The following is a 24,772-nucleotide window of genomic DNA, read 5'->3' on the forward strand; positions in this document are numbered from 1 at the left end:
GTGGATCAACTTGTCAGATGGCATTCGGGATTTTGGCGTTCGCTTGTGGCTCTGAATTGTCAAAACATCTCTCAAAATGCATGCCACGGATGCGAAAAACACAGAAAATCGAACCCAATCCAAATATTTTTATGATGGACGAAAGTTTCAGAGGCAGCGTGTAAATGTGATTGACACAACGGGGTTGTATTTATATTTTAATGTGCGAAAGTTTCGGACACAAATTTCAGACTCAGAGTGCAAAGAAGTGCAACTGGAAAGCTAAATTTGGCAGTGAATGAACTGAAAGAGAAAGCAAGAAGGGCCTTCTATGCCATCAAAAAATCAATCCAAATTGAAATACCAAATCAGAATCTGGCTCAAAATATTCCAATCAGTCATAGAACCTATTGCACTATATGGCAGTGAAGTTTGGGTCCTCTTCTAAACCAAAAATTTGACAAATGGGACAAAACCCGAACAGAAGCCCTGCATGGCAAGTTCTGTAAGAGTATCCTGAGAGTACAGAGGAATACACCGAACAATGCATGCAGGGCAGAATTAGGCCAATACCCTCTATTACTCTGCATTAAGAAACGAGCCATCAAATTTTGGAAACATCTAAAAACGAGTGATCCCAACTTTTATCATTCTAAAGCTCTTAAAGACCATGAAGTGAACATTGAAAAAAGCCCCCTGATTCAGATGGTCCTGCATAAACAAACTAACACGACTAACAACAGCCAGCCTCAGGACACCGACACCCTCAACCACAGAATTCGGCCCAACCAAATTATAAAAGTACAAAAAGAAAATTACCTGACCTATTGGACTGAAACAACAGAAAAACAAAGTAAACTTGAATGTTATTTGGCCCTAAATAGAGACAACACAACAGCAGAATATCTGAGTACAGTGAAAGACTGTAAATTAAGAAGAAGAATGACGAGGTACAGACTGAGCAATCACATGATGACTGTAGAGACGGGCAGATACAGACAGAACTGGCTGCTCAGAGAGAGATGCATCTGCCCGTACTGTGACCTGGGAGAAGTGGAAACAGAGCAACACTTCCTCACCAGCTGCCCTAACTACTAACTAAATCTCAATGCCATCTATGAGAAACAACTGAGTTATTAAGGATATCATTGGTGATTTTTCATTCCCGAGGGGAAGATATAAAGATGTACAGAGAACAAAAGTGCACTGACCTGGAGCGCAATAGATTTGAGTCATATTCGATATCCTGCTAATTACAGTTATTCTGTGGATTTGTCAGAGGATTATGGGTAATGCGGTTAATTATAAGCCCTGCACTCATATTTGACCAGGCTGCTATTGTGCTAAAAGAAATCTTTGGACGCCAAACTGTCCCATTTAAAGCTATGACTGTTTGAGGGTTATGTGATTGTTTGATTGTTATGTAAAATGAAAAAGAAAAAAAAAAATCTAGTTGATTTCCCTCCTTCAGTGTACATCTGTGGGATTTTATCACACTGTTTTAATTCCAGCAGGTGAAAATCATAAATCTAACAGGGTTTTGTTTGAGTATGAGCACAAGTAACAGTGATGCTCGTCTTAGAAAACACATTTTTGAATACTGATGTGCATCTAATTGGTGGACAATCTACTCTTCCAGTAATGGCAACATTTTATCTTCATGACGTATCGAGTCATTCCCTTGCGTTTTATATAGCGACACGCTCTTAAGCAGAAATGCTAAGGCTCCATTATCCCTCCTACGAGCTCCATCCCATGTCCATTCTGAACTAATGTGTTTGGAACTTGACTTACAATAATGAGGAAAGGGTCAGCGGCTAGAGTGCAGTTGATAGAGTCTGTGGGGAAGGAGCGGACGAGGTCACAGCTAGGCATTGCGGGATATGAGCTGACGAATACGCGCACACATCTGGCCTGAGGGACTTATGAATAGCGAAAAGCCATTCAATTTAATGTGCTCAACCCAAATGATTTGCACAGGGGTCACAGATTTTTGTGAATCCTCTAAACGCACATGGCAGACCTCTGAATGCTAAGGCATATTCAAACACATTTTTGCTGTGACAAAATCAAAATGAAATGATAATGTTCATCATTCTGTTATGTATCTGTTTATATATATATATATATATATATATATATATATATATATATATATATATATATTAAATAAAAAAAAACATTTTGACAATGAGCAAAAATGTAACTGAAAAATAGATAAATTTCATATACAGTACAGTCCAAAAGTTTGGAACCACTAAATTGTAATAATATTTCACAATATTACTGTTTTTTACTTTATTTTTAATTAAATAAATGTAGCCTTAGTGAGCAGACGAAACTTCTTTTAAAAACATTAAAAATCTTAGTGGTTCCAAACTTTTGGACTGTACTGTATATACAGGTGCTGATCATATAATTAGAATATCATCAAAAAGTTGATTTATTTCACTAATTCCATTCAAAAAGTGAAACTTGTATATTATATTCATTCATTACATACAGACTGATATATTTCAAATGTTTATTTCTTTTAATTTTGATGATTATAACTGACAACTAAGGAAAATGCCAAATTCAGTATCACAGAAAATTTTAATATTGTGAAAAGGTTCAATATTGAAGACAGCTGGTGCCACACTATAATCAGCTAATTAACTCAAAACACCTGCAAAGGCCTTTAAATGGTCTCTCAGTCTAGTTCTGTAGGCTACACAATCATGGGGAAGACTGCTGACTTGACAGTTGTCCAAAAGACGACCATTGACACCTTGCACAAGGAGGGCAAGACACAAAAGGTAATTGCAAAAGAGGCTGGCTGTTCTCAGAGCTCTGTGTCCAAGCACATTAATAGAGAGGCGAAGGGAAGGAAAAGATGTGGTAGAAAAAAGTGTACAAGCAATAGGGATAACCGCACCCTGGAGAGGACTGTGAAACAAAACCCATTCAAAAATGTGGGGGAGTTTCACAAAGAGTGGACTGCAGCTGGAGTCAGTGCTTCAAGAACCACTACGCACAGACGTATGCAAGACATGGGTTTCAGCTGTTGCATTCCTTGTGTCAAGCCACTCTTGAACAACAGAAAGCATCAGAAGCGTCTCGCCTGGGCTAAAGACAAAAAGGACTGGACTGCTGCTGAGTGGTCCAAAGTTATGTTCTCTGATGAAAGTAAATTTTGCATTTCCTTTGGAAATCAGGGTACCTGGTTTAAGGACCATGGTATCCCTGTTCTTAATTGGCCAGCAAACTCGCCTGATCTTAACCCCATAGAAAATCTATGAGGTATTGTGAAGAGGAAGATGCGATATGCCAGACCCAACAATGCAGAAGAGCTGAAGGCCACTATCAGAGCAACCTGGGCTCTCATAACACCTGAGCAGTGCCACAGACTGATCGACTCCATGCCACGCCACATTGCTGCAGTAATTCAGGCAAAAGGAGCCCCAACTAATTAGTGAGTGCTGTACATGCTCATACTTTTCATGTTCATACTTTTCAGTTGGCCAAGATTTCTAAAAATCCTTTCTTTGTATTGGTCTCAAGTAATATTCTAATTTTCTGTGATACTGAATTTGGGATTTTCCTTAGTTGTCAGTTATAATCATCAAAATTAAAAGAAATAAACATTTGAAATATATCAGTCTGTGTAATGAATATAATATACAAGTTTCACTTTTTGAATGGAATTAGTGAAATAAATCAACTTTTTGATGATATTCTAATTATATGACCAGCACCTGTATATTTTTTCTTATTATTTAAAACATGATGATCATGTTCTCCAGCATGATCTGAGATGCTCCAAAGAGTATCTTGAGCTTCAGTGGAGACAGGGAAATCTGACCAACCATACAAATTAAAAGATTTTGCATCCCAGATTTTCAATGTGGTTTCAGACATCTGAACTACACTCTATATCATAAGCATGTCTGGAGAAAGGAGCAAAGGCACGTCAAGGTGATAGAGACACAGAAGGGTGACTAGGACCTGCTCTTTTCTGGGACAGCAGACATGCAGAGCCTTACATAAGAGACAAAAGATGGTTATGAAGACCCACAGCCGAGGGGAAGTACATGCTGTTCATCCCCTGAGATTACAGTGTTACTGATGCGGCAAGACTTTGGCCTTAGGAGAAAATAAAGCAGCAGAGAATGAGAACTATTAGAGGAATGATAGATTACAATGAGTTAAAGCATCCTTACAGATAAAACATCACGGCAGGATGTGTCTCGAGGAAAAGAGTTGTTCAGATTTCAGCTGCCACACTCTGATCTCAACAAGACATGATAATACTGTTATATACACACAAACTCATAACAAAACGCATACAGACTCATAAACACACACATAGGAAAGGAAACTCACAAAAGACAAGAGATTTCATTTGGTCCTTAAGAGTGTTGTTATTACTAGCTAAAACTAAAACCATTAAAAATGGTTTTCATTAACTCAAAGAGGAAAAAAAAAAAAAAATCAATTATAGGTATTCAATGAAAAACTTAAAACTTTATCTTAATGGAGAATTAGAAATGCCATCTTGGTAGAAGTACTAAAATGACTAAAACTGAAATAAATATAAATTAAATTAAATTAAATAAATATTTAAAAACAAATACAAAACCTAATAAAAATGACAAAAGCACACACCAATTACAAAAACTTAAAAGCTTATTCTAAATATGCATAAATACTATAATAATATATAAATAATTCTAAAGTAACAATAAAAAACATTAATAAAATAAAGTGCAAATGGAGACTTTTGTCTCCATTATGTCTGCGGATCAATAAAACGTATCCGACCCATTTGAATTCTGCACAGAATGCTATATTTTAAAGCGATATGGAGGAGATGAGGAGGAGAAACGGTTAGAGATTAGAAGGAAACTGAGGTTTTACTGAGCTCAACTGCTCTGGCCAAGCTGTGATATAAACAAAATGCTATTGGATATTTAAAAAAAGGGGAGGAACTGTTCCATATGTCCCGCTCTGTCTTCCTGTTTCAGTGGAAACTACATCAACACACTGAATAATCCTGAGCGTTACAAGGCACCTCAGTAGGCCTTTAAAGATACAAACATTTTGAAACTGCCTTCATACTGAGGAACTGTATGAAGCGATCTGAACTAAAACTCAAATAAATAACAGGTGGTGCAGGAGTGTAAACACACCTGAGGCGAAATGGCTTGTGCGTTTGTGAATTTGGAATTTGGAACAGTTCAGCTCAGACAACAAACATCACATACCTAATTGCATACTACATGTATTTGTATTAATAATTCTTTGAACTGCATCTACGCTATACATCCATAATATATGATGATGATGATGTCTTGATATTCACACGGTGTGACATGTTAGTGCATGCTGAAAAACACAAACTGGGTGACCCAGTTTCACATGACATCAGTTAATGAAGTTTTTTTCGTAACATTACACATTCATTTCCACGTTTGTTCTGCAACAAAGGACAAGAGCAGACACGTCCGGACCTGATTCCAGTAAGATTCTCATAAACGTCATATATTGCCTCATTCTGACCAACATTTAACCTTCAACAGGTTAAAATATTTCCAGAACAAGCTGTCATCATGAAGGTGAAATCTGGAATTTTTTGGATGTTAAAATATTTTCTCATATTCCAGTTTATTGAAATCACTGATTCACTGAAGTCTCTGATTTCAAAATGACACTCTGTCCGTTGTCCTACGTGTATGCATTGTTTTGTATTAGTCACACACAGTTCACCTTCAAGAAACTATTAGTCTTTCACTTTAATTATATATATTCTTTCATATTGAGAAGACCTGCATATTTTGTTTATGAACATTTCAGAAAGCAAGCTGACTAAAATAAAACTGAAAGTCTCAAGCATGTGTACTTTTACTATAAAATGTGAAAATATAAAACAAATCTAAATCTAAAACAACTACTCAAAAAAGGGATTACAAACTGAACAGCTCTATAGAATGTAAATGATATTGTGCAGCCAGTCAATCATTATTGCAAAATAAATGCTGACTGAGTGTTCATTTTAATTTAGTTTAACTTGATGTACTACAATAATTAAAGGGTTAGTTTACCCAAAAATGAAAATTCTGTCATTAATTACTCACCCTCATGTCGTTCCACACCCGTAAGATCTTTGTTCATCTTCGGAACCCAAATTAAGATATTTTTGATAGAATCCGATGGCTCAGTGAGGCCTCCATTGACAGCAAGATAATTAACACTTTCAGATGTCCAGAAAGTTTCTAAAGATATATTTAAAACAGTTCATGTGACTACAGTGGTTCAACCTTAATGTTATGAAGTGACGAGAATACTTTTTGTGCGCCCAAAAAAACCCCCAAAATAACGACGTTATTCAACAGTATCCAGTGATGGGCGATTTTTCAAAACACTGCTTCATGAATCTTCGAAGCTTTACAAATCTTTTCTTTCGAATCAGTGGTTCGGAGCGTGCATTAAACTGCCAAAATCACGTGAACCATTGATATTTCAAAACGTTCAATACACTGACTTTGGCAGTTGATGCAAGCTCCGAAACACTGATTCGAAACAAAAGGTTCGTAAAGCTTCGAAGTTTCATGAAGCAGTGTTTTGAAATCGCCCATCACTAGATACTGTTGAATAAAGTCGTTATTTTGTTTTTTTTGGCACACAGAAAGTATTCTCGTCGCTTCATAAGTTCATAACATTAAGGTTGAACCACTGTAGTCAAAATGCTGACTCAGTATTGGCCAAAGCTGATCATATGTCATTATTTTTGTTTTGTTTTTACGCACAAAAAGTATTCTCGTCGCTTCATAAAATTAAGGTTGAACCACTGCAGTCACGTCAACTGTTTTAACGATGTCTTTAGTACCTTTCTGGACCTTGAAAGTGTTGGTTAAATTGCTGTCTATGGACGAGTCATATACCTCCCGGACTTATATATATTAGTTTGTGTTCTGAAGATGAACGAAGGTCTTACGGAACGACATGAGGGTGAGTAATTAATGACAGTAATAATTTTCATTTTTGAGTGAACTAACCCATTAATAAAAACTATAATAGTATCTCACAGACTACAGCCTATATTAAAACAGTAAAAGATCATGCTAAATGAATTGTGCATCACAAGAAACAAGTACATGATATTGTCCATCTAGTTTAATTGTTCACTTTGTTCATTACAAAAACACATTAAACATATTGTGGATATAAGAGGTCCTGACTGTGACACTGACACAAAACAGAATAAAAACCAAAAAGTTCAAAGTTTTTTGTAACGGTGAAAGTAAACCATCTGTATTTCTCTATTTACCTCTCTTTTTTCATTTCACAGCACACATGAGCCAAAATATCTGAATAGGGATATATGTTAGGTGGACAAAAACTTCACTGTGGTGATATCATGTTTGTGCTAACCTCACTTTATAACATTATAAACTTTCATTGTGTAATGATGCTTCAAACAGTTTCACAGTAAAAACAGCTAAAGGAAGTAAAATACGGAAATGAGTGATAAATCAACAGTTAAGTGTTCCTGCCCGCACACTCCCACTATGCGTGTCGTATGACTCACAGCCGCAAAACTGCTTGATCTTTAGGGCTTGTCAATAATAAAACACTATACAGAACAGTGACGATTGTGTTCTAGAAACTCCTGCTCAATGTCAACAAACCGGTTTGAACATGCAGCACGTGGTCACACAAACAGAGCTCTAGTTTCTCATTTGTATAGTGCTTGTTTTTGGAACAAAGATCCAAATGCAACGTGCAAACACAAGCACATCTGCTGTTAGCTGTTCTGTTATTATTGCACAAATCTCATCTGGGTCTCGCTGTGAACCTGCTGATTTTGGCTGGTGTGTGGAACATCTCAGGAATAGGATTTGCATGATTTTGCTCAGTTGTGCCGGAGCATCTGAGTGTTTTGTGACCATCGCAAGGCCGTTTACAGCAGTCAGCATGAGCCGAGCTTTGTAAAACAACTGTAATATGGCATGAGATGAATAGACTTAACCTTGAAATAATACTCTGATGTCTTGTCAATTTAATGTTTTCACTGTAATGCTTCCTTTTGATTTGTTTTATATGGAAGCCACGGAATTAAGAATAAAAAATTTAACTTAGGGGACTTTAGGGGCCCTATTTTAACGATCTAAGTGCATGATCTAAAGCGCATGGCGCAAGTGCACTTAGGGCGTATCCGAATCCAAATCCGCATGACGCTCAAAGTACAATGAAAAGGGAAATATTTTCTTTTAAAGAATTCTCTGTTTAAGGACTACAACAAACGGCTGGTAGGGACTACAATGAGCTTCTTCCTGGGTTAGTGACACAAACCCCAAAATTTACATAAATCCTGCCCCCGAGAACACACAACAAAGGAGGTGAGGCCATGTTGGGCTGCTTTAGAGAAGAGGAAGAGTTGTTGTAGTAGAGAGTTGTTACCATTTCATTTTATGTTGGACTGCTTCACAAACGAGGGTCAATTCAACGCTGGATTTGCACAAAAGATTAACATGACGGCACATACTAGTCGATGAGTTGAATGAACTCCACAGCAACTACATAAATTTATCCACTAACCATTCAGAAACATCCAGTTTCATTCTAAAAGTTGTAACTTCTTCCTAAATCTCTCCATCAGTGTCGACTCCGGTTTGAACAATGTAACTACTGGCAATCCTCATTTTGGCTGCGTGAGATTCTCCAGCTTTCTTGTTGTTAAGCAACCGAAGCACGAGCTGTTAAAGCTCCGCCCTCTTCTGGAAAGGAAGCCGGGAGCAGCAGCTCATTTGCATTTAAAGGGACACACAAAAACTATAATAAATGATCTGTGGAGTATTTTGAGCTGAAACTGAAACAGACACATTCTTCTGACACCAGACTTATATTACATCCTGTGAAAATGGGCATAATAGGTCCCCTTTAAAATAATATCTATTTAATTGAGAATGAAACTGCACAAAATATGAAGAACCTATCTTGAATTATTTATTTTCTTATGTTTTAAACATTAATCTAACAAGATTTAGTTTATGCTTAAAACTCTTCACTTTAAAGTGGTTAAACTGATTTTTTTTACACTTTCAGTGTAAATTAATTCATAATTAGCACTAATCTATGTTGTTTTATGTCTGTTTGTGTGTACTCGCCTGTAGTGGGAGACGTGCCGCTAACACTGACATCACACACCATCTTAGCAGTTTCCCAGGGGTAAACACTCGTCGTGTCTGAATTGATGGACACATCAAATGTGGGACCTATAAAACAGGACAAAAATAGCATCGTTCCAGTCTTATAAGATAGATATATTAAAGCATACTGCATATTGAGCATACTGCATATTTATATATACACGTATATACATACACTTATATACACTTGATGTGCCACATAGTGAATCACAGGGCATGAAACTTAAATGTGATTCAGTGTTTCACACATTTGCAGAAGACACATTCTCCTGTGATCGATCATTATATAGTTGACTCACTCGTTCGTTCTTCATTATCACTTTGTGTTTCTTATAGATCAGAATCTCACTTTCAGCTGATTGATTCATTAGTGATACATTCATCCTCCTGTCAGAGTTACTGAAGACTAGAAACTATAAGATGAGGCCCTGCCCACATAAAGTTTTTAGCTGGGTTGAAACAGTGATGCCTGGCTTCAGCATAGTAGTCTTGGTATACAGTAAATATCTGAATTAATATTTTATAATCATCTATTCACTGTTCTAATCTTATTATTTTTAGGTTAACAAAAATTGTAACATCTGAACATAAATGGTAAAATTTGACATAATAATAATATTAATGGTTTTAACATTTGTAGGGTTTATAACTTGCCTTGCCTATGTATATTTCATTTTGCCCTTTCAATTTGTCCTGTTTGGAGTAAAAGTATTAGTATTTATACATGTATTTTGATGTGTAACAAGAAGAAATAAAGTGTTACAAATGGACGTTTTCATGAGATTCATCTCAAATTCTCTACCTTTGTGTGCAAAAGCGATCTGAACCTTATTGGACACTCCTTTGGCCATCTCGACCCAGTCTTCCCCGGCCGGCTTCGTCCAGGCTTTCATTTCACATGAGTAGAACCCGCGATCTGTCACCTGCACCGCTTGGATACGAAATTGAAACTCCCTCTTCCCGGTCTTCACCAGCATCAGGTCGTCCCGTCGGCCAGGCTCGCCCCAGTCCTCCAGTTGAAGAACCATTTCAGGGCCCAGCGAGGCGAGTTTGCGGCTGGGAGACCCGACGGCCTCCTCGGACAGGATGAGGATGGAAAAGGCGGTTCCCGGCGGGAGGTTTTGGACATTGGCCTGGCAGCTCATCTCAAACGTGGAGCCAGTAGCCGTAGCTTCACGGAGACGACGGGCTACGACACCAAGAACGGGACCTGAGTGAGACAAATGAGAACAACAAACAGATCTTATTAATATCTTAACTGTTTCTCCAAGGCAGGAATGAGATTTTAATGTCCTTGTTATCATCCAAATGCATACTTATGCTACCTCATGATACGATTTGTTTAACTTTTTTCCTTTTTGTAATAAAATTTTATATAATAATATTCACAATCACTACTGCTAATAATAATATTTTTATTATGTGATTATTTATATTAAAATTAATAAAAATAAATAATAAATATGAATGATTAATTATTATTTAAATATGTATTATTATTATTATGATTTAATAATAATCAATAATCACAATAATCACATCACATCATAATTAGTACACATCACATCACATCACATCATAAATAATAATCACAATAATCACATCACATAATAATTAGTATTATTATTAATGATGTGGTTATTTATATTATAATAAAAAATAATAAATACGTACATTATTATTATTTAAATGATATATTATTATTAAATAATAATAATAATAAATATGTAAATAATAACAATAAATATTTAAATAATAATTAATTATTATTATTTAAATATGTATTATTATCGTTATTATTAATTATTAAATTATTATTATTATTATTTTATTTTTTATTTTGTAAAAGCACTTTTCTCCAACCCAAAGTGCTACAAGCTTTTATTCAGAACTCATTTGGCTCTGTGTTTATTTTTCCTAAAGAATTTAAGGAGAAACATCTGAGACAAAGCTGAAACTTGAAACTGAGAGCTGAGAACTCTGAGCTCTGAATGAACGACATCTGAACAAGATGCAGAGATTTATTCATGATGCAACACATTTGCTTTTTATGCAGCTATAGCGAAACATGTCTTCTCAGTAAAAGAAAGTTATTGTTCTTGTATTACATAAGACAATGTATCTTTGAATATGAAAAAGTGTCCCAATATAAGAGCAACATTATTAGATAATGGCAAAATTATGCCAAATGTTCTTAGAGGTCATTATAGCTGCAATTGCAGCTGTATAACTTTGAGCAGCCACAATTTTGAACATAACCATACAGCATGTCAGAATAAACTGCACCCTGTGGAGAATTGCATCAGTCCAGCAGCTCACAAAACACATCAGAATATAATACAAATGACATCATTTGTTCTTTCCATGAAACAGAGAATTCTCCATTACAGAAGACACAGAGACATTGCTGGCTGAAGTCAACCAGTGCAAATGCCCCCGTGCATATATGTATTCCGTTCAGGTAATTATAGAAATGATGCAGGAAATCAATGAGCTGAGATGTCATATGTCAGACCAGAATAGAAGTGTGAACATTTGAGCTGCAACATTTACAGTTGTCTGAGCCAAACTAGACACTGTATATGTTTGATATTTCATATACTGAGGCAGATCTAACTAAACAAGGAAAGACTGTTTGTTGATCTTACTAAAATGGGCTGTTCTTCTCATTTTCTTTTTTGTGTGAACTGTCAACTAAGACTTTTAGATTAAATAACCATGCAAATGCATACTTACATCCTGATACAATGTGCTTCACTTTTGTCTTTTAATCTTTGGGGTACTTTTTAATATAGTATTTTATTTATAATAATAATAATAATAATAATAATAATAATAATAATAATATGATTATTATTGATAATATAATAATAAAAAGAATAATAAAACACTTAAGTGCTACAACAAGCAATATGACAATAATACAATTTTAATTGTTTTAATTTTTCAAAATTTTATTTGTAAAAAGCACTTTTCTTAAACTAAACGTTCAAAATAAACGTTCAATTTTAACACACAATAAAATAAAAAGGTTAAATAATAATAATAATAATAATAATAATAATAATAATAATAATAATTAATAAATTAATAAAAAAAAAAAACCTAGAAGATTACATAACCATTTAAAAGCATGCACACTTACGCTTGTTAGCAAAGCTGACTTTAAGCGCTGGGGTCAGATACTCCGCTACCTTTTTCCAGTTCCCATGATGGGTCGGGATCCACGCCGTTACGGCACATGCATATTCTCCAGCGTCTGCGTCAGTTGTGTGAAGGAGGCGGAGCTTGAATGTGGAAGGTTCCATTCGGGTCGCTGTAATAAGCCCTGCCTGTATGCGGCTCTTGTACATCTTGCCTGGCACAAGGGTTCCGTTCTCATCTAATGACGCGATAGTTTGAGTAGATACTGGAACGTTACTGGGCAGAGCGTCTCTGTACAGCCACGACACTCCCAGCCGTCCGCTACGAAGGTTGGACACGTTCGTAACTTTGCATTCCAACTCCGTTGGGTCACCGAAGAACTTTGCGTTCACAGATGAATTTAGAACAACGGTGTATTCTGGAACTGAGATACAAAGAGACAATAGTCAAAATAAAACTAAAGTGTTTCCTATTTCAGAATAAATAAAACACACATTAAACAATGATACATAGTAGATGTGCACATTTTTAAAGCATGCCATGCATGACAGGATGTTGTTTTAGCACATTGCTCGCCAGGGTGTTGCGTTGCAGTTGCTAAAGTGTTTTAATGTTTCTATATGGTGTTAGGATGAGTGTTATGGGTGGTTGCTCAATGGTTCAAGTCAAATGTGATTCTTGCCTTAAAACATAGGACAACATGGACAAAACACTCTGGGTCTGCTGGCATGGGAGTCGAGCACTCTAACAAGGAGGCTAAATATCGCAGTCTCTAGTGGTTACACATGCAACTGAACAATCACTTGAGCCCATTTTTGACTGGCAAAACATCTTAAAACGAAGTTTGAGGAGGAAAAAAACAAACAAACAAAACACACACACACACACACACACACACACACAAACAAAACTTTTGTCCCATCATTGACAGAATTTTCTGGCAATCCATGTGTTCACTATTACACAGTAGGGGGGCGCTATTACACATCTTCTGAAAGAGTAGAGAATCTCAGGCTCAAAACACAGGCAAAGAAGCAGAAACAAACTATAGAAGCATTGCTTACGCTTCACGTGATCATAAAACATTAGACAGCATTAGACATAAAATCAAAACTGCCTCACATTACCGAATGAAATGTTGAACCCAACATATGTTTTGATATTAATTCTGAATCTCACTCGGACAAAGTCTTTGACGTGATTCTCAGCTTTTTGTTCAAAATGTTTTTATGAAATTATCAAAATTGCAAAATTGAACAGAAAAGAAGATATTTTGAAGAATGTGGGTAATCAAACAGTTTCTGGTCCTTATTGACTTTCAGAGTGTTTTTTCACCATAATGGAAAAACACCATGTTTCACCCATTTCCACTTGAAACGGGTCTCACAACAGAAGGGGTCTCCGTCCGCTTGTGCTCGAAAAAGAGAAAATTAACAGGAGCTTGGGGCAAAAATGTCCCCCAAAATTAAGACATCTGTGTAAAAAATGTCCTTGTATGAGTTCTTGTTTTTAATCTTTATAACAGGATATAGAGCGCTGTTTTCCCGAATATCAGCATGATTGCAAATGTGATAGCCTATTGATTTAATACAACAGTTCAATGAACAAGAAGTTCATGTTATGCAGTGCAAGAAAGACTGTCCGCACTTGCCCAGATGTCAATTGAACATGACGTTATGAGATCGCTGGATAAGGATAAACTTGCCAGAGCTTTTGCAGCACGCTGTTATCGGAAAGCCAAGTTCTAAACGTCAAAATCTGCGTAAGCGTAAAACATTTCCTCTTGCTGTAACCTATTCGTATTCATATTGTATTTAATCTAATCCATGTTCTCTAATTTTCTCTAACGGATTGTTTTGGCCTCAGAATTGCAAAAGCCGCCTCTGATAGGGACCATTTACCCATATTCTTCAAAATATTTTATTTCATGTTTAACAGAAGGAATAAATACAAGTCACTTGAGGGTGAGTAAATGATAACAGAATTTTCATTTTTGGGTTAACTATTCCTTTAATGTAACTTAAAAAATCCCAAAGTGACTCAGTCAATGTTTGTTTAAGAAAAGTATGCAGGATTATTGATTAAATGTTGATGATTCTTCAGTAGCGAAATGAAACTGTAAATGACTTTGACATGTGAGACAGTACAAATGGTCCTCACACACCTCCAAACATCCACTCACGTGCACAATCACACACTCATTAAAGCTGCACACTGACCCTGTTTCTAGGCTCTCAGTACACCAGTGTCAAGTGTTTGTGGGCAGCGTGCCCGGTTAGTGAAGGACTCCCTGCATCGCTTCCTATACAGCTGGGACCTTCATGCTCGGGTGAGCAGTACTAGAGACACACAAAGACATACAGTGGGCCAAAGACAGTGCTATTCTCCCACGCGTACAACCTCGACATAATCACACTACGTAAATAGCTTGGAAAAACACATGAGAGAGGGACGGGAACAGAGACAAATGAAGACTCTCATTCGCATATACAACTGACTGAGCCCCACATGTGGTGGTGGGTTTTGTGTTAAGCTTTTGGACGTCACGCCGACTGAATCACTGGGACCATCTGTGCGGTATGGCTCTCATCCGCATCACTTCCTGTTTGTTAAGCCCCTCCCACTTATAGCATAATAATATTCTTCACATGCATTAAGGGATTATTTACTTTGGGAAACATCATATTGGCTCTGGTAGACTACTGCACAAAAACAGTGATAAAATGGGTTTTAATAGGAGATCTGAATAGGAGAAACAGCTGAGATATTAAAGTCAGTAATAGTTAACAATAGCCTATTTAACCTGCTTGTGGAAGTAAAAACCAGCGTTTCCCTTCTAAAACTAGTCATGGACATTTTAGATGGTTCAACCCAGTACTGTCATTGTTAACTAAAATTTAAACTATTAAAACTATTAAAAATTAATCATGGTAATTGAAATAAACTAAACTATTAAAATAAAATGAAATGAAATGAAATGAAATGAAATGAAATGAAATGAAATGAAATAAAATAAAAATTAGAAGAAAGCATTTTAAATGAATTTTTTAGAAATAGACGAAATAGAAGTTGAAGTATACTAAAAAAAATACTAAAACTAAAACTGAAATAAAATAAAGATAAATATATATATATATATATATATATATATATATATATATATATATATATATAAAATAAATAAATAAAAAAGACAGGCATATAACAAAATTGAAGATTAAATTAAAAACTGATAATATAAAAACAAAAGCCAATTCAATTAATTCAATTTTTTTCTTAGCTAATAAAGTTAGTTACTTTGTTACTTTTGCGGAAGACCTTTATTATTCTGAGCACAGTTTGGTTATGAACTTTTAGGGATCAAGTGAGGAGAAGCAGGCAGCGAAAGAGACGGTTAGCAAGCAAGAGAGAGTTCTAGTTAAAGAAAGATAAATAAAGACAGGATGAGAGCAGGTCTACAATGTGTTTCTTTACCCGGACAAACAGAGCAGACAAGATGAATGTCTGAGAGAAGCTCTATAGCCGGTCGCTATGGACGGGAACCAAGTGTCCTGGGAACGAAATGAGGCTCTCAAAGTGACTGTCAATCACCTTCATTAAGAGCCTCTCCACTCCAGACATTCAATCTGCATTATCAGACTTTATCTCACGCTAGCTCTCTCTCTCACTGCGTTCTCTTGCCTTTCAGCATGCTTTTGTCTCCGTCTTCCTCTCTCTATTCCGTTCTCTCATACTTTCTTCCGGCTTGCTGCACACCTGTCCAAAGAAAGAGCTGCAGTGCTTGTTGGAGCACCATGTTAGTCCTTGTCTGTTTGGTGTAATTGTTAGCTAAACACAGAGAGACTGATGCTGACGTGTGAAAGGTGAGTTTAGATTACAGGTCACCTGATCCGGGTCTTTTGACATCAGCACTAAACTGGAGATTTGTAACCAATGGAAAACAACACTAAGATGTTGAATGACACCTTATAATCTATCATTTATTGGGAATAGAATAGAATAGAATAGAATAGAATAGAATAGAATAGAATAGAATAGAAAATCAGATATATAGCTAACTGACTAAAGTTACAATAATTAGAATAATTTTATAAGAAAACAAATCAATTAGAATACATTAAATCAATGTTTTAAAAAGAGAATCATAAAATTAATAAATTAAAATATTTTAAAAAGTAATAATAATAATAATTTTATGAACCAGAATAAAATAAAACTGATTAAAAAAACACTAATATTACAATTTTAATAATTTATTGATTTAATTTTATATAAAAAAATAAAACACAATAGAATAATTATTCAAATGGAATAATTAAAATATAAATTTAATAATCAAATTTAGACGTCAGAATAAAATACAGAATCATTTAATAAAACAAAAATATCCCAAATGTAATAATAATAATAATAATTTTATGAATTGGAATAAAGAAACACTAATATTACAATTTTATTAATTTAATTTATTGTTTATTAATTTAATTCATTTTTTAATTAAAGAATTGAATAATTAAATTGAATAATCAATATATCGTTTATAATATTTTAATTATCTTTATAATTATATAATCAATATAATTTTAGAAATCAGAATAAAATACAGAATTAAAACATAATAACAAAAATAAATCAAAAGATTCAATAATAATAATAATAATAATAATAAATAGTTTTATTAATCAGAATATATATATATATATTATATATATATATATATATATATATATATAAATAAACATAAACATAACATAACATTAAAAAAAAAGTTAAAATAATTAAAAACCAAACAACTCATTATTATGTACAAACAGGCCACACACACACTTAACACAACTAACATGGTTCTTGCTGGGCTCACCGGGTCTTAAAATCATTAACGCTAATGAGTTTAAGCAGCACAAGTCATCCATCAGTGCATGACAACATGAAAAAATGGCTTCTGCAATCTTGACAGAGAATTCAGCTGTTTCCACAACAATTCACCCCGAGTCCTTTGGTAAGCTCTCTGAGCATATGGCATGGGTTCAGGCAGTACAGTATGTCAGCGTGATGTTAGTGCACTTGACTGCTTTGATCGAGCACCGCGCAGACGCCGTCCACAAACACGCTGTTCCTTAAAACTGGATTATAATGCCGCATACTACAAAGTGTGCTACACCACTTATTGCACTTATCACAAACCACGATAACAGACGACACCACCTTCAACACGACTTCACTATCAAGACACCACAGGCGCTGACTTTGATCTCACAATGCAAAAATAGGCCACAAATAATCATGCTATACACACACACAGCGGCGTGTTTCTCCAAGGAGACAAAATAAAGATATGTGGATCACCGTGTATTAAAGAGCTCAATGATACGACTAAATTATAAGAGCAAACACAACAAGACAAATATACAAGAGCGCTAAATGATCCATTTGGCACACATCTCAAAACAATGTTGGCAGGAGTGAAACAAACGTCAAAAGCTGTGGAATGGATATTTCACACCAGGAATTGCCTTCATTGTCTATTCTGTCAAGGTGCCAATTGTCTTAATTAGACAAATCGTCTTTATTAGTGGTGTTTGCAAAGTCAAGCATCACTAATTATTGATCATGTTGCCTAAACCCAAAAATAAAGGTTCTTTATTGGCATTGATGGTTCCATGAAGAATCTTCAACATGGAACCTTTTCATTCTACAAAAGATTCTTCTTAGAGCAAAAGGTTCTTTAGATTTTTTAAAAGTTCTTCGAACTGAGATTAAAAAATGGGTGTTGGCTGAAAGGTTCTTTGGAGAACCAAAAATGGTTCTTCTATGGCATCGCTTTGAAACCCCCCTTTTGGAACCTTCATTTTTAAAGGCACAGTATGTAATATTTTTGAATTAAAATATCCAAAACCCACAATAAATGTTATATATTTTGTTGACTTGTGTACTTACATTATCCCAAATTGTTTCCAAGAATGTTTAAATCCAAAGAAATAAGCAATTTTAACCAGGACACGGACCGTGTCCGTGTGTAGCCTATCAACAACGTCATACCTGTGTTACCATCGATTTCCGTTTTTATTTTGGAGAAACCATGGAAACAAAAAAAAGTCGCTTTAATATATTATATGTTTTGTAAGACAAAGGAACAACTGTTTGGATACATTAACAGACAGAAAACTAATCATTGTTATATAGCTCAACACATTTAGTCTTATTGTTTGAATCTCATTTTCTTGATTACATTAATATGATATTCTAATATCAATCTAGCTTACTGCAGTGTGCAATAAGTGTCTCATAGCAGCCACCGAGCAAACGCACAGAGTAATGTTATAACATAATTTTCAACACACTCATACGATTGACCAGAAGAAGCGGAAGCAGCGACTGTGGCATAATAAAAGTTCCACTGCACGCGAGGTGTGTGTCGCGCTCGTCTCTCAATAGCAATCGCTCCAGCGGCCTCATTCCGCTCCCACATCACTCGACCGTTCTCTGCTTCATACTACAGTAACATTAATAATCTCATCCATGAACATGATTTCTGCCCGAGTTCACTCGGATTCATCTCCCATGACTCCATGCTCAATCTCGGCGACATCAAGCTACGCTTTTGTTTTGAATAGGCGACCTCTAGCGGCGAAAAGTTACATATTTTGCAAGAAACATTACAATTTTTTATTTTTTTTGGCTTAAAAATGTCACGTTTTATTCAGTGTTTGACTTGCCATTTCATTGCAATTATTTGTGAAATTTCCTAGCAATTTCTGAGTGAAAATTTTCAATTTTCAAATCCTACTCCAATTTTTTATTTTTTTTTTCTAACTGTTCAAATCGCCAAATTTAAGACCATTTAGGAACCTTTCATTAATACCTTTTGACAGTGATGAAGTATATTTATAGTCAATACATTCAATAACTCAATATTTATTGTTATATAAATTACACTTTCTATTAAATTGACCAAAAGTGACAGTAAAGACATTTATAATTTTACCAAAAAAAAAAAAAAATCCAATAAATGCTGTTCTTTCGAACTTTCTATTCATCAAAAAATCCTGAAAAAAATAAATAAATAAATAAATGTTTCACAGTTTCCAGAACAATATGAAGTAGCACAACAGTTTTCAACACTGACAAAAAATCTGAAATGTTTCTTGAGCAGCAAATCAGCATATTAGAATGATTTCTGAAGGATCATGTGACACTGAAGACTGGAGTAACGATGCTGAAAATTCAGCTTTGATCACAGGAATAAATTTCTTTCTAAAAAATATTCACATAGAAAAACAGCTATTTTAAATTGTAATAATATTTCACAATATTACTGTTTTGTCTGTGTTTTTGAATAAATAAATGCAGCTTTGGTGAGCAGAACAGGTTATTTCAAAGGTTGTAAATAAAACAAATTTTTGCCTTTTCAAGAAAATACATATTTCAGTTTTTACTACCAATTTACTAGACATTTCTATATCAAATTGTAAATCCTACACCATTTTTTTTTTCAGTGTGTATGCGATGCTGCTTTAGAATTTGAGCATAAAGATGCATCTCAGAAAGCAAGCGTACACAGCAAACAATAATGCTCAAAATACTTAATTGTTTTGAGTAGGACAAACTTAAATTTAACAAATTAGTACAGTTAAATTAACTGTTATGAGTATTTAGAACTTTCTTTTTCTTTTGAGTTCACAGAACTGATATATTTTAAGTAAACTGAACTGTTTTATTGTTTTGAGTTGTATGAACTCATTTGAAACTGGAACTGGGCTGGGATTTCTATTTCCCAGCATGCTTTGCCCATGGCACTCGAAAGGGAGAGTAAATGCTAAAATTTAATGTTATATAATTTTTTTATTTTATTTTTTTTTTTGTGCAAAATTAATGGATAAGGGAGATTTAGTAGTGATTTATTTTTTTGTTATGCTAATTTAGAAGAGTTTCTGTTAATGTGGGTTTTTGGAGAGGTACCATCATGGTGACAAGTGGCGCATGCGGCTTTGTTTGAGAGCAGGTAAGTTACATGTTTTAAGCTGCTGTACTCATTAAGTAAGTTATACTTAACAAATTAACAAGTTGGCATTTTCTGAATTTTCTTATTAGGGTTTACAGTGAAGTAAATAACTCATTTGATTTGGAAGACCTCAAAAAACTGCTATCAAAGTGTATGAGTTAGCTAACTCAGTACTTCAAGTTAAGAGCAATTATTATGCATGAGTACTACAAACTCAAAACTTGATAGTTCTGCTTACTTAAAATTGGGAACATCATAACTCAAAAAATTTGATGTAATTGATTACCTCAATTTTTTTGAGTAAGCCCAACTTATTCGGGTTTACATTGTAATCAGGCTGCCTACCCTTTAACCAAAGCATCCAAAGCAAAGGAAGTGAGAATACAAAGGAAAGAAAAATAATACTTTTCATCATCCCACACAAAAACACGTTCTCAAGTTCAAACATTAGCGGTTCTACAGGTCGGGTGTTTTCAGCATGAGACCTGTTTCTTGGAACCACGTGTGAGGAAATCTTCAAAGCTGTTCTACAGAAATGAGTATGAGTGTAAAAGTTGCTCTTTTAAAGAGCACCATTATGCATTTTTACATGTTCATCTTTCTTTAGTGAGTAATGTTGCTGTATGAGCATAAAAAAGGTCCCTCCAAAAGATAGTTATTCTCCATATCAATGTGCATTTTCTAAACTCCCTGAAACGCCTTCATTCTTGAGTTTTCTTCCAGGAATGAACACGTCACAATATTCCTCATTTAAATCACTCCCGCTTGAGTTAGTAAATAGTGTGTTGAAACTCGCAGTTATGGTAATGGGCGGGACATTTCCCAAACTCACTTGAAGAGCTTGACCAATCACAACACACTGATCCAGCCGACCAATCAGAGCACACTGAGCTTTTCAGAAGGGGCTTCATAGAGACAGGAACTAAACAGAGCATTACTGACAGACTGGGAAGAGAGGAGCTGCAACATTGACAAATATGTGAAAAATAATGTGTTTTTTGAACATTCAAGCATGAAAACCTATACTAGTAGAGCCCAAAAACTAAATCAAGACTTTGTAAAAGTCTACCATGGCCTCTTGGAAACATAATGAGATTCTCTTTAACTTTCTTTCAGGAGTGGTGCTTGCATACTAGAAAATGAATAATAACATTTAATTCACAGAGGTTGAAAAGCTTGCGTAAGGTGATCGGGTGTGGATTTACCACACAGATTAAATGTCTTCATTGGCTAAAGTTGTACAAATAAACCATCTAACCAGCAAAAACTAATGCTCTTCAAACTATTATTTTAATAGAGGCAATTTCTCTATAGATTCAACTTGTGAAAACCTGCTGTTGCACTCTAGTGAGTATAAAGATTGCCTAGTTTCCATACATGTACCGACAAAGATGTTTATCATCACATCTGGCTTTGACAACACCTACCAAGGCCACTTGAGGAAGTCACAGACAATACTTGAGTCTTTTTATGGCTCTGAAAGTTGTTGGTGTGCAATGCTGGTTTCCTATACATTAAACACTGCAACTCACTATGCCATACCATGCTTTTTTCTCTAGGAAAACACTTGAATAGTAAGGAAATAAACAGCATTTGTTTTGTGCACATCTTCATCCTGTGATTCAAAATGACTGGAAAGAGTTTAGTGTATAGAGAAACTATATTAATAAACATCAAACAACAAGCAGTTAGTATTATTCATATACTATTATGAATTAGCTTTTATTTAAAAAATATATATATTTTTTTATATATATTTTCAGGTTTCATTTGAATATTAGTTTACATTTTAGTCATTTTGTTATGTGCTTTTGTCATTTTATTTTTTTTATATTTTGATACAGCTTTGTTTTCATTTCAGTTTTTGTTTTAGTATTTATAGTACTCAATTTATTTCAGTTAGTGCCAAGACAACATTTCTATTTTTTTTAAAGTGTTTCATTTAATATTTATAATTTATTTTCATATTATTTAAATTAACAAAAAAGTTAATTTTAATTTTAGTTTTAGTTACCAATAACAACTCTGACGTATATCAGTACTGATCATATCAAACTTGGCACCATGCATCTGCTTTTCGTGGGAAGATTTTCAGCGAATAATAACTTAAATGTCTGTATTTTCCTCGCATAACGTACAAGTCAAAAATGACGCATGAAGATGCATCAGGCCAAGTTTGGAGACTTTTATGATGTTTTCTGTCAATTTTTCTGTCAAATCCTGTGTGTTTTGAAAATCAGTGAGTAAACAACACCAGAGCTTTCCTTTTAAGGTAAACTATTCCTTCTCTTTCTCTGTTGCTCCTAACAGAATAAACAGGTTGAGGCTCTTCCCTGTTAAATCACGCTGACAACGAGATCCCAAACACTGACTTTTAACATGAGCAACTGGCTTTTAGCCTGTAGATCTAGACAGCAGTTCTCCATCAGAATGACCACCCACAGTCCTTTGATGCATTACTCGGTGACAACGCAAATCTTTGTAACCACTTCCTGCAGAGTCAAACAAGACACTAACACACACATCTCATGACTGAAGCTTACTTATTAGCACTAAACCACCACAAACTAACTGCCTCACTATTGAACGCAACGTTACTTTCACTTCTAGACAACTGAACCGGATGGACAGGTAAAGAACTAACCAGTCTAGTTGTGACGGTATGTATGGTTATTAGGGCTGGGCGATATTCTGAATATTCACGCACATTTATGATCATTTGGCAACATAAAAATTGACATTAAAAAATTACTTCTCAGATACATAAAAAAGCAAAAGTGGTGATTTCGTGAATCATTTAAAACTGCCCATTTAAGTGAATTATTTTAAAACATAAAACATGTTCACAAAAGTCACTTTTCAGATATTAAGATATTTAAAGTAAAGTATTGTTTTCAAGTAAGTAAAATATTGTTTTAAAATACACTGATGAGATATTTTAAATGATATGCTCACCAAGGCTGCATTTATTTGATCAAAATACGGTAAAAATTCCATTTTAAAATAGCTGTTTTCTATGGCAGTATGTTTTAATATGTAATTTATTCCTGTGATCAAAGCTGAATTTTCAGCATCATTACTCCAGTCTTCTTAAGTGTCACATGATCCTTCAGAAATCATTCTAATATGCTGATTTGCTTATCAAGAAACATCTCTTCTTATTATTAATGTTGAAACCATTTGTGCCGCTTCATATTGCTGTGATACGTTTTTATTTTCAGGATACTTTGATGAACAGAAAGTTCAAAAAGCATTTATTTGAAATAGAAATCTTTTGTAACACTATAAATGTCTTTACTGTCACTTCTGATCATCAGTGAAAAAGTGTGGAAAATATATCTTGCAAACAACAACTGAACGGTTCATTGAATTTATTTATAATAAAAAAAGCTGAAAAATATATTTTAGCTGTATCATCCAGCCCTAATTGTCTCATCCATGATCTGCGAATCATCTTTTAATAGACAACCCAAGGCCATCGCCTGAAATACTGAGCTGCCATATGGAAAGATATTTTCCAGTGCCCCAAATATAAACGATATATCATGCTTTTAATGTCATTTAAATACCAGTCAACATCAAATTAATATTTTATGGATGAGGGTAGCAGCTCTGAGTGAAGCAGAATGCATTTATACGCAATGGTAAAGAGCTTCAGATGACATTTTCTTGAAATGTCACACTTTGCCACAAAAAAAATGTGAGATGCAATGGGGTGTTTATGATTGTCAAGAGTCATAAATGATATGAAATGATTAATTTGGTCATGTCAGTGAAATGGTGTACTTACTTTGCTTAATAACATGAACTCGTACAGGGTCAGAAATCTTCTCCGCAGCCTTGTACCATCGTCCACTATCGTGCTGAACCCACATGCTCACTTTACATGAATAGAGTCCAGCGTCAGACATCTCCACACCGTGAACTTTGATTTGGAAATGCCACTTCCCCAAGCGTCTCACGTCCACCACATCAGATGTGTTGGTCAGCACGCCGTCACGACTCAGGTGGGCCAGAGTACGGCTGCCGTTCAACAGCCACGTCACCTCCAGGTCAATGGAGGCCGCAGAGTCAGCAGAGACTGAACAGGTGAGGAGCAGCGTTTCTCCTGTGGATAATGTGCTGCCGTCCTGAACGTGAACAGTCAGGGAGTTCGCTGATGATTTCAAAAGAAAAAGAAGCAGTGGGGAAAAAATGAAAATTTCAGAGTTGGAATAAAAATAATTCAGTATATATTTCTTATACAAACGCATCTCTTCGCAAGGCCTTTATTAACCCCCCGGTGCTGTGTGGAGTACATTTATGATGGATGGATGCACTTTCTTGAGCTTCAAACTCATTGGTCTATAATATGATATGGACTTGTAGCACACAGGCCTTTTTTTAAGGCACTTTTTGCTGTTTTTACTATATATTTTATTATATGGAAAAGAACAGCAGGAACAAACTGCAAAAC

General features: G+C 35.0%; 1 protein-coding gene across 1 annotated transcript in view; it reads right to left on the minus strand.

Annotated features, from left to right (window-relative positions):
• ptgfrnb (prostaglandin F2 receptor inhibitor b) overlaps positions 1 to 24,772 on the minus strand; it is a 42,091-nt gene that overhangs the window by 8,199 nt on the left and 9,120 nt on the right. The window contains exons 4-7 of the mRNA XM_048197937.1: positions 24,107 to 24,472; positions 12,316 to 12,738; positions 9,973 to 10,380; positions 9,129 to 9,236 (exon numbers count right to left, since the gene is read on the minus strand). Coding sequence (XP_048053894.1) covers positions 9,129 to 9,236; positions 9,973 to 10,380; positions 12,316 to 12,738; positions 24,107 to 24,472 — 1,305 coding nt within the window. The remainder of the gene's footprint in view (positions 1 to 9,128; positions 9,237 to 9,972; positions 10,381 to 12,315; positions 12,739 to 24,106; positions 24,473 to 24,772) is intronic.

The sequence above is a fragment of the Megalobrama amblycephala genome, linkage group LG7 (assembly GCF_018812025.1).
Source record: "Megalobrama amblycephala isolate DHTTF-2021 linkage group LG7, ASM1881202v1, whole genome shotgun sequence".
Taxonomy (NCBI): domain Eukaryota; kingdom Metazoa; phylum Chordata; class Actinopteri; order Cypriniformes; family Xenocyprididae; genus Megalobrama; species Megalobrama amblycephala.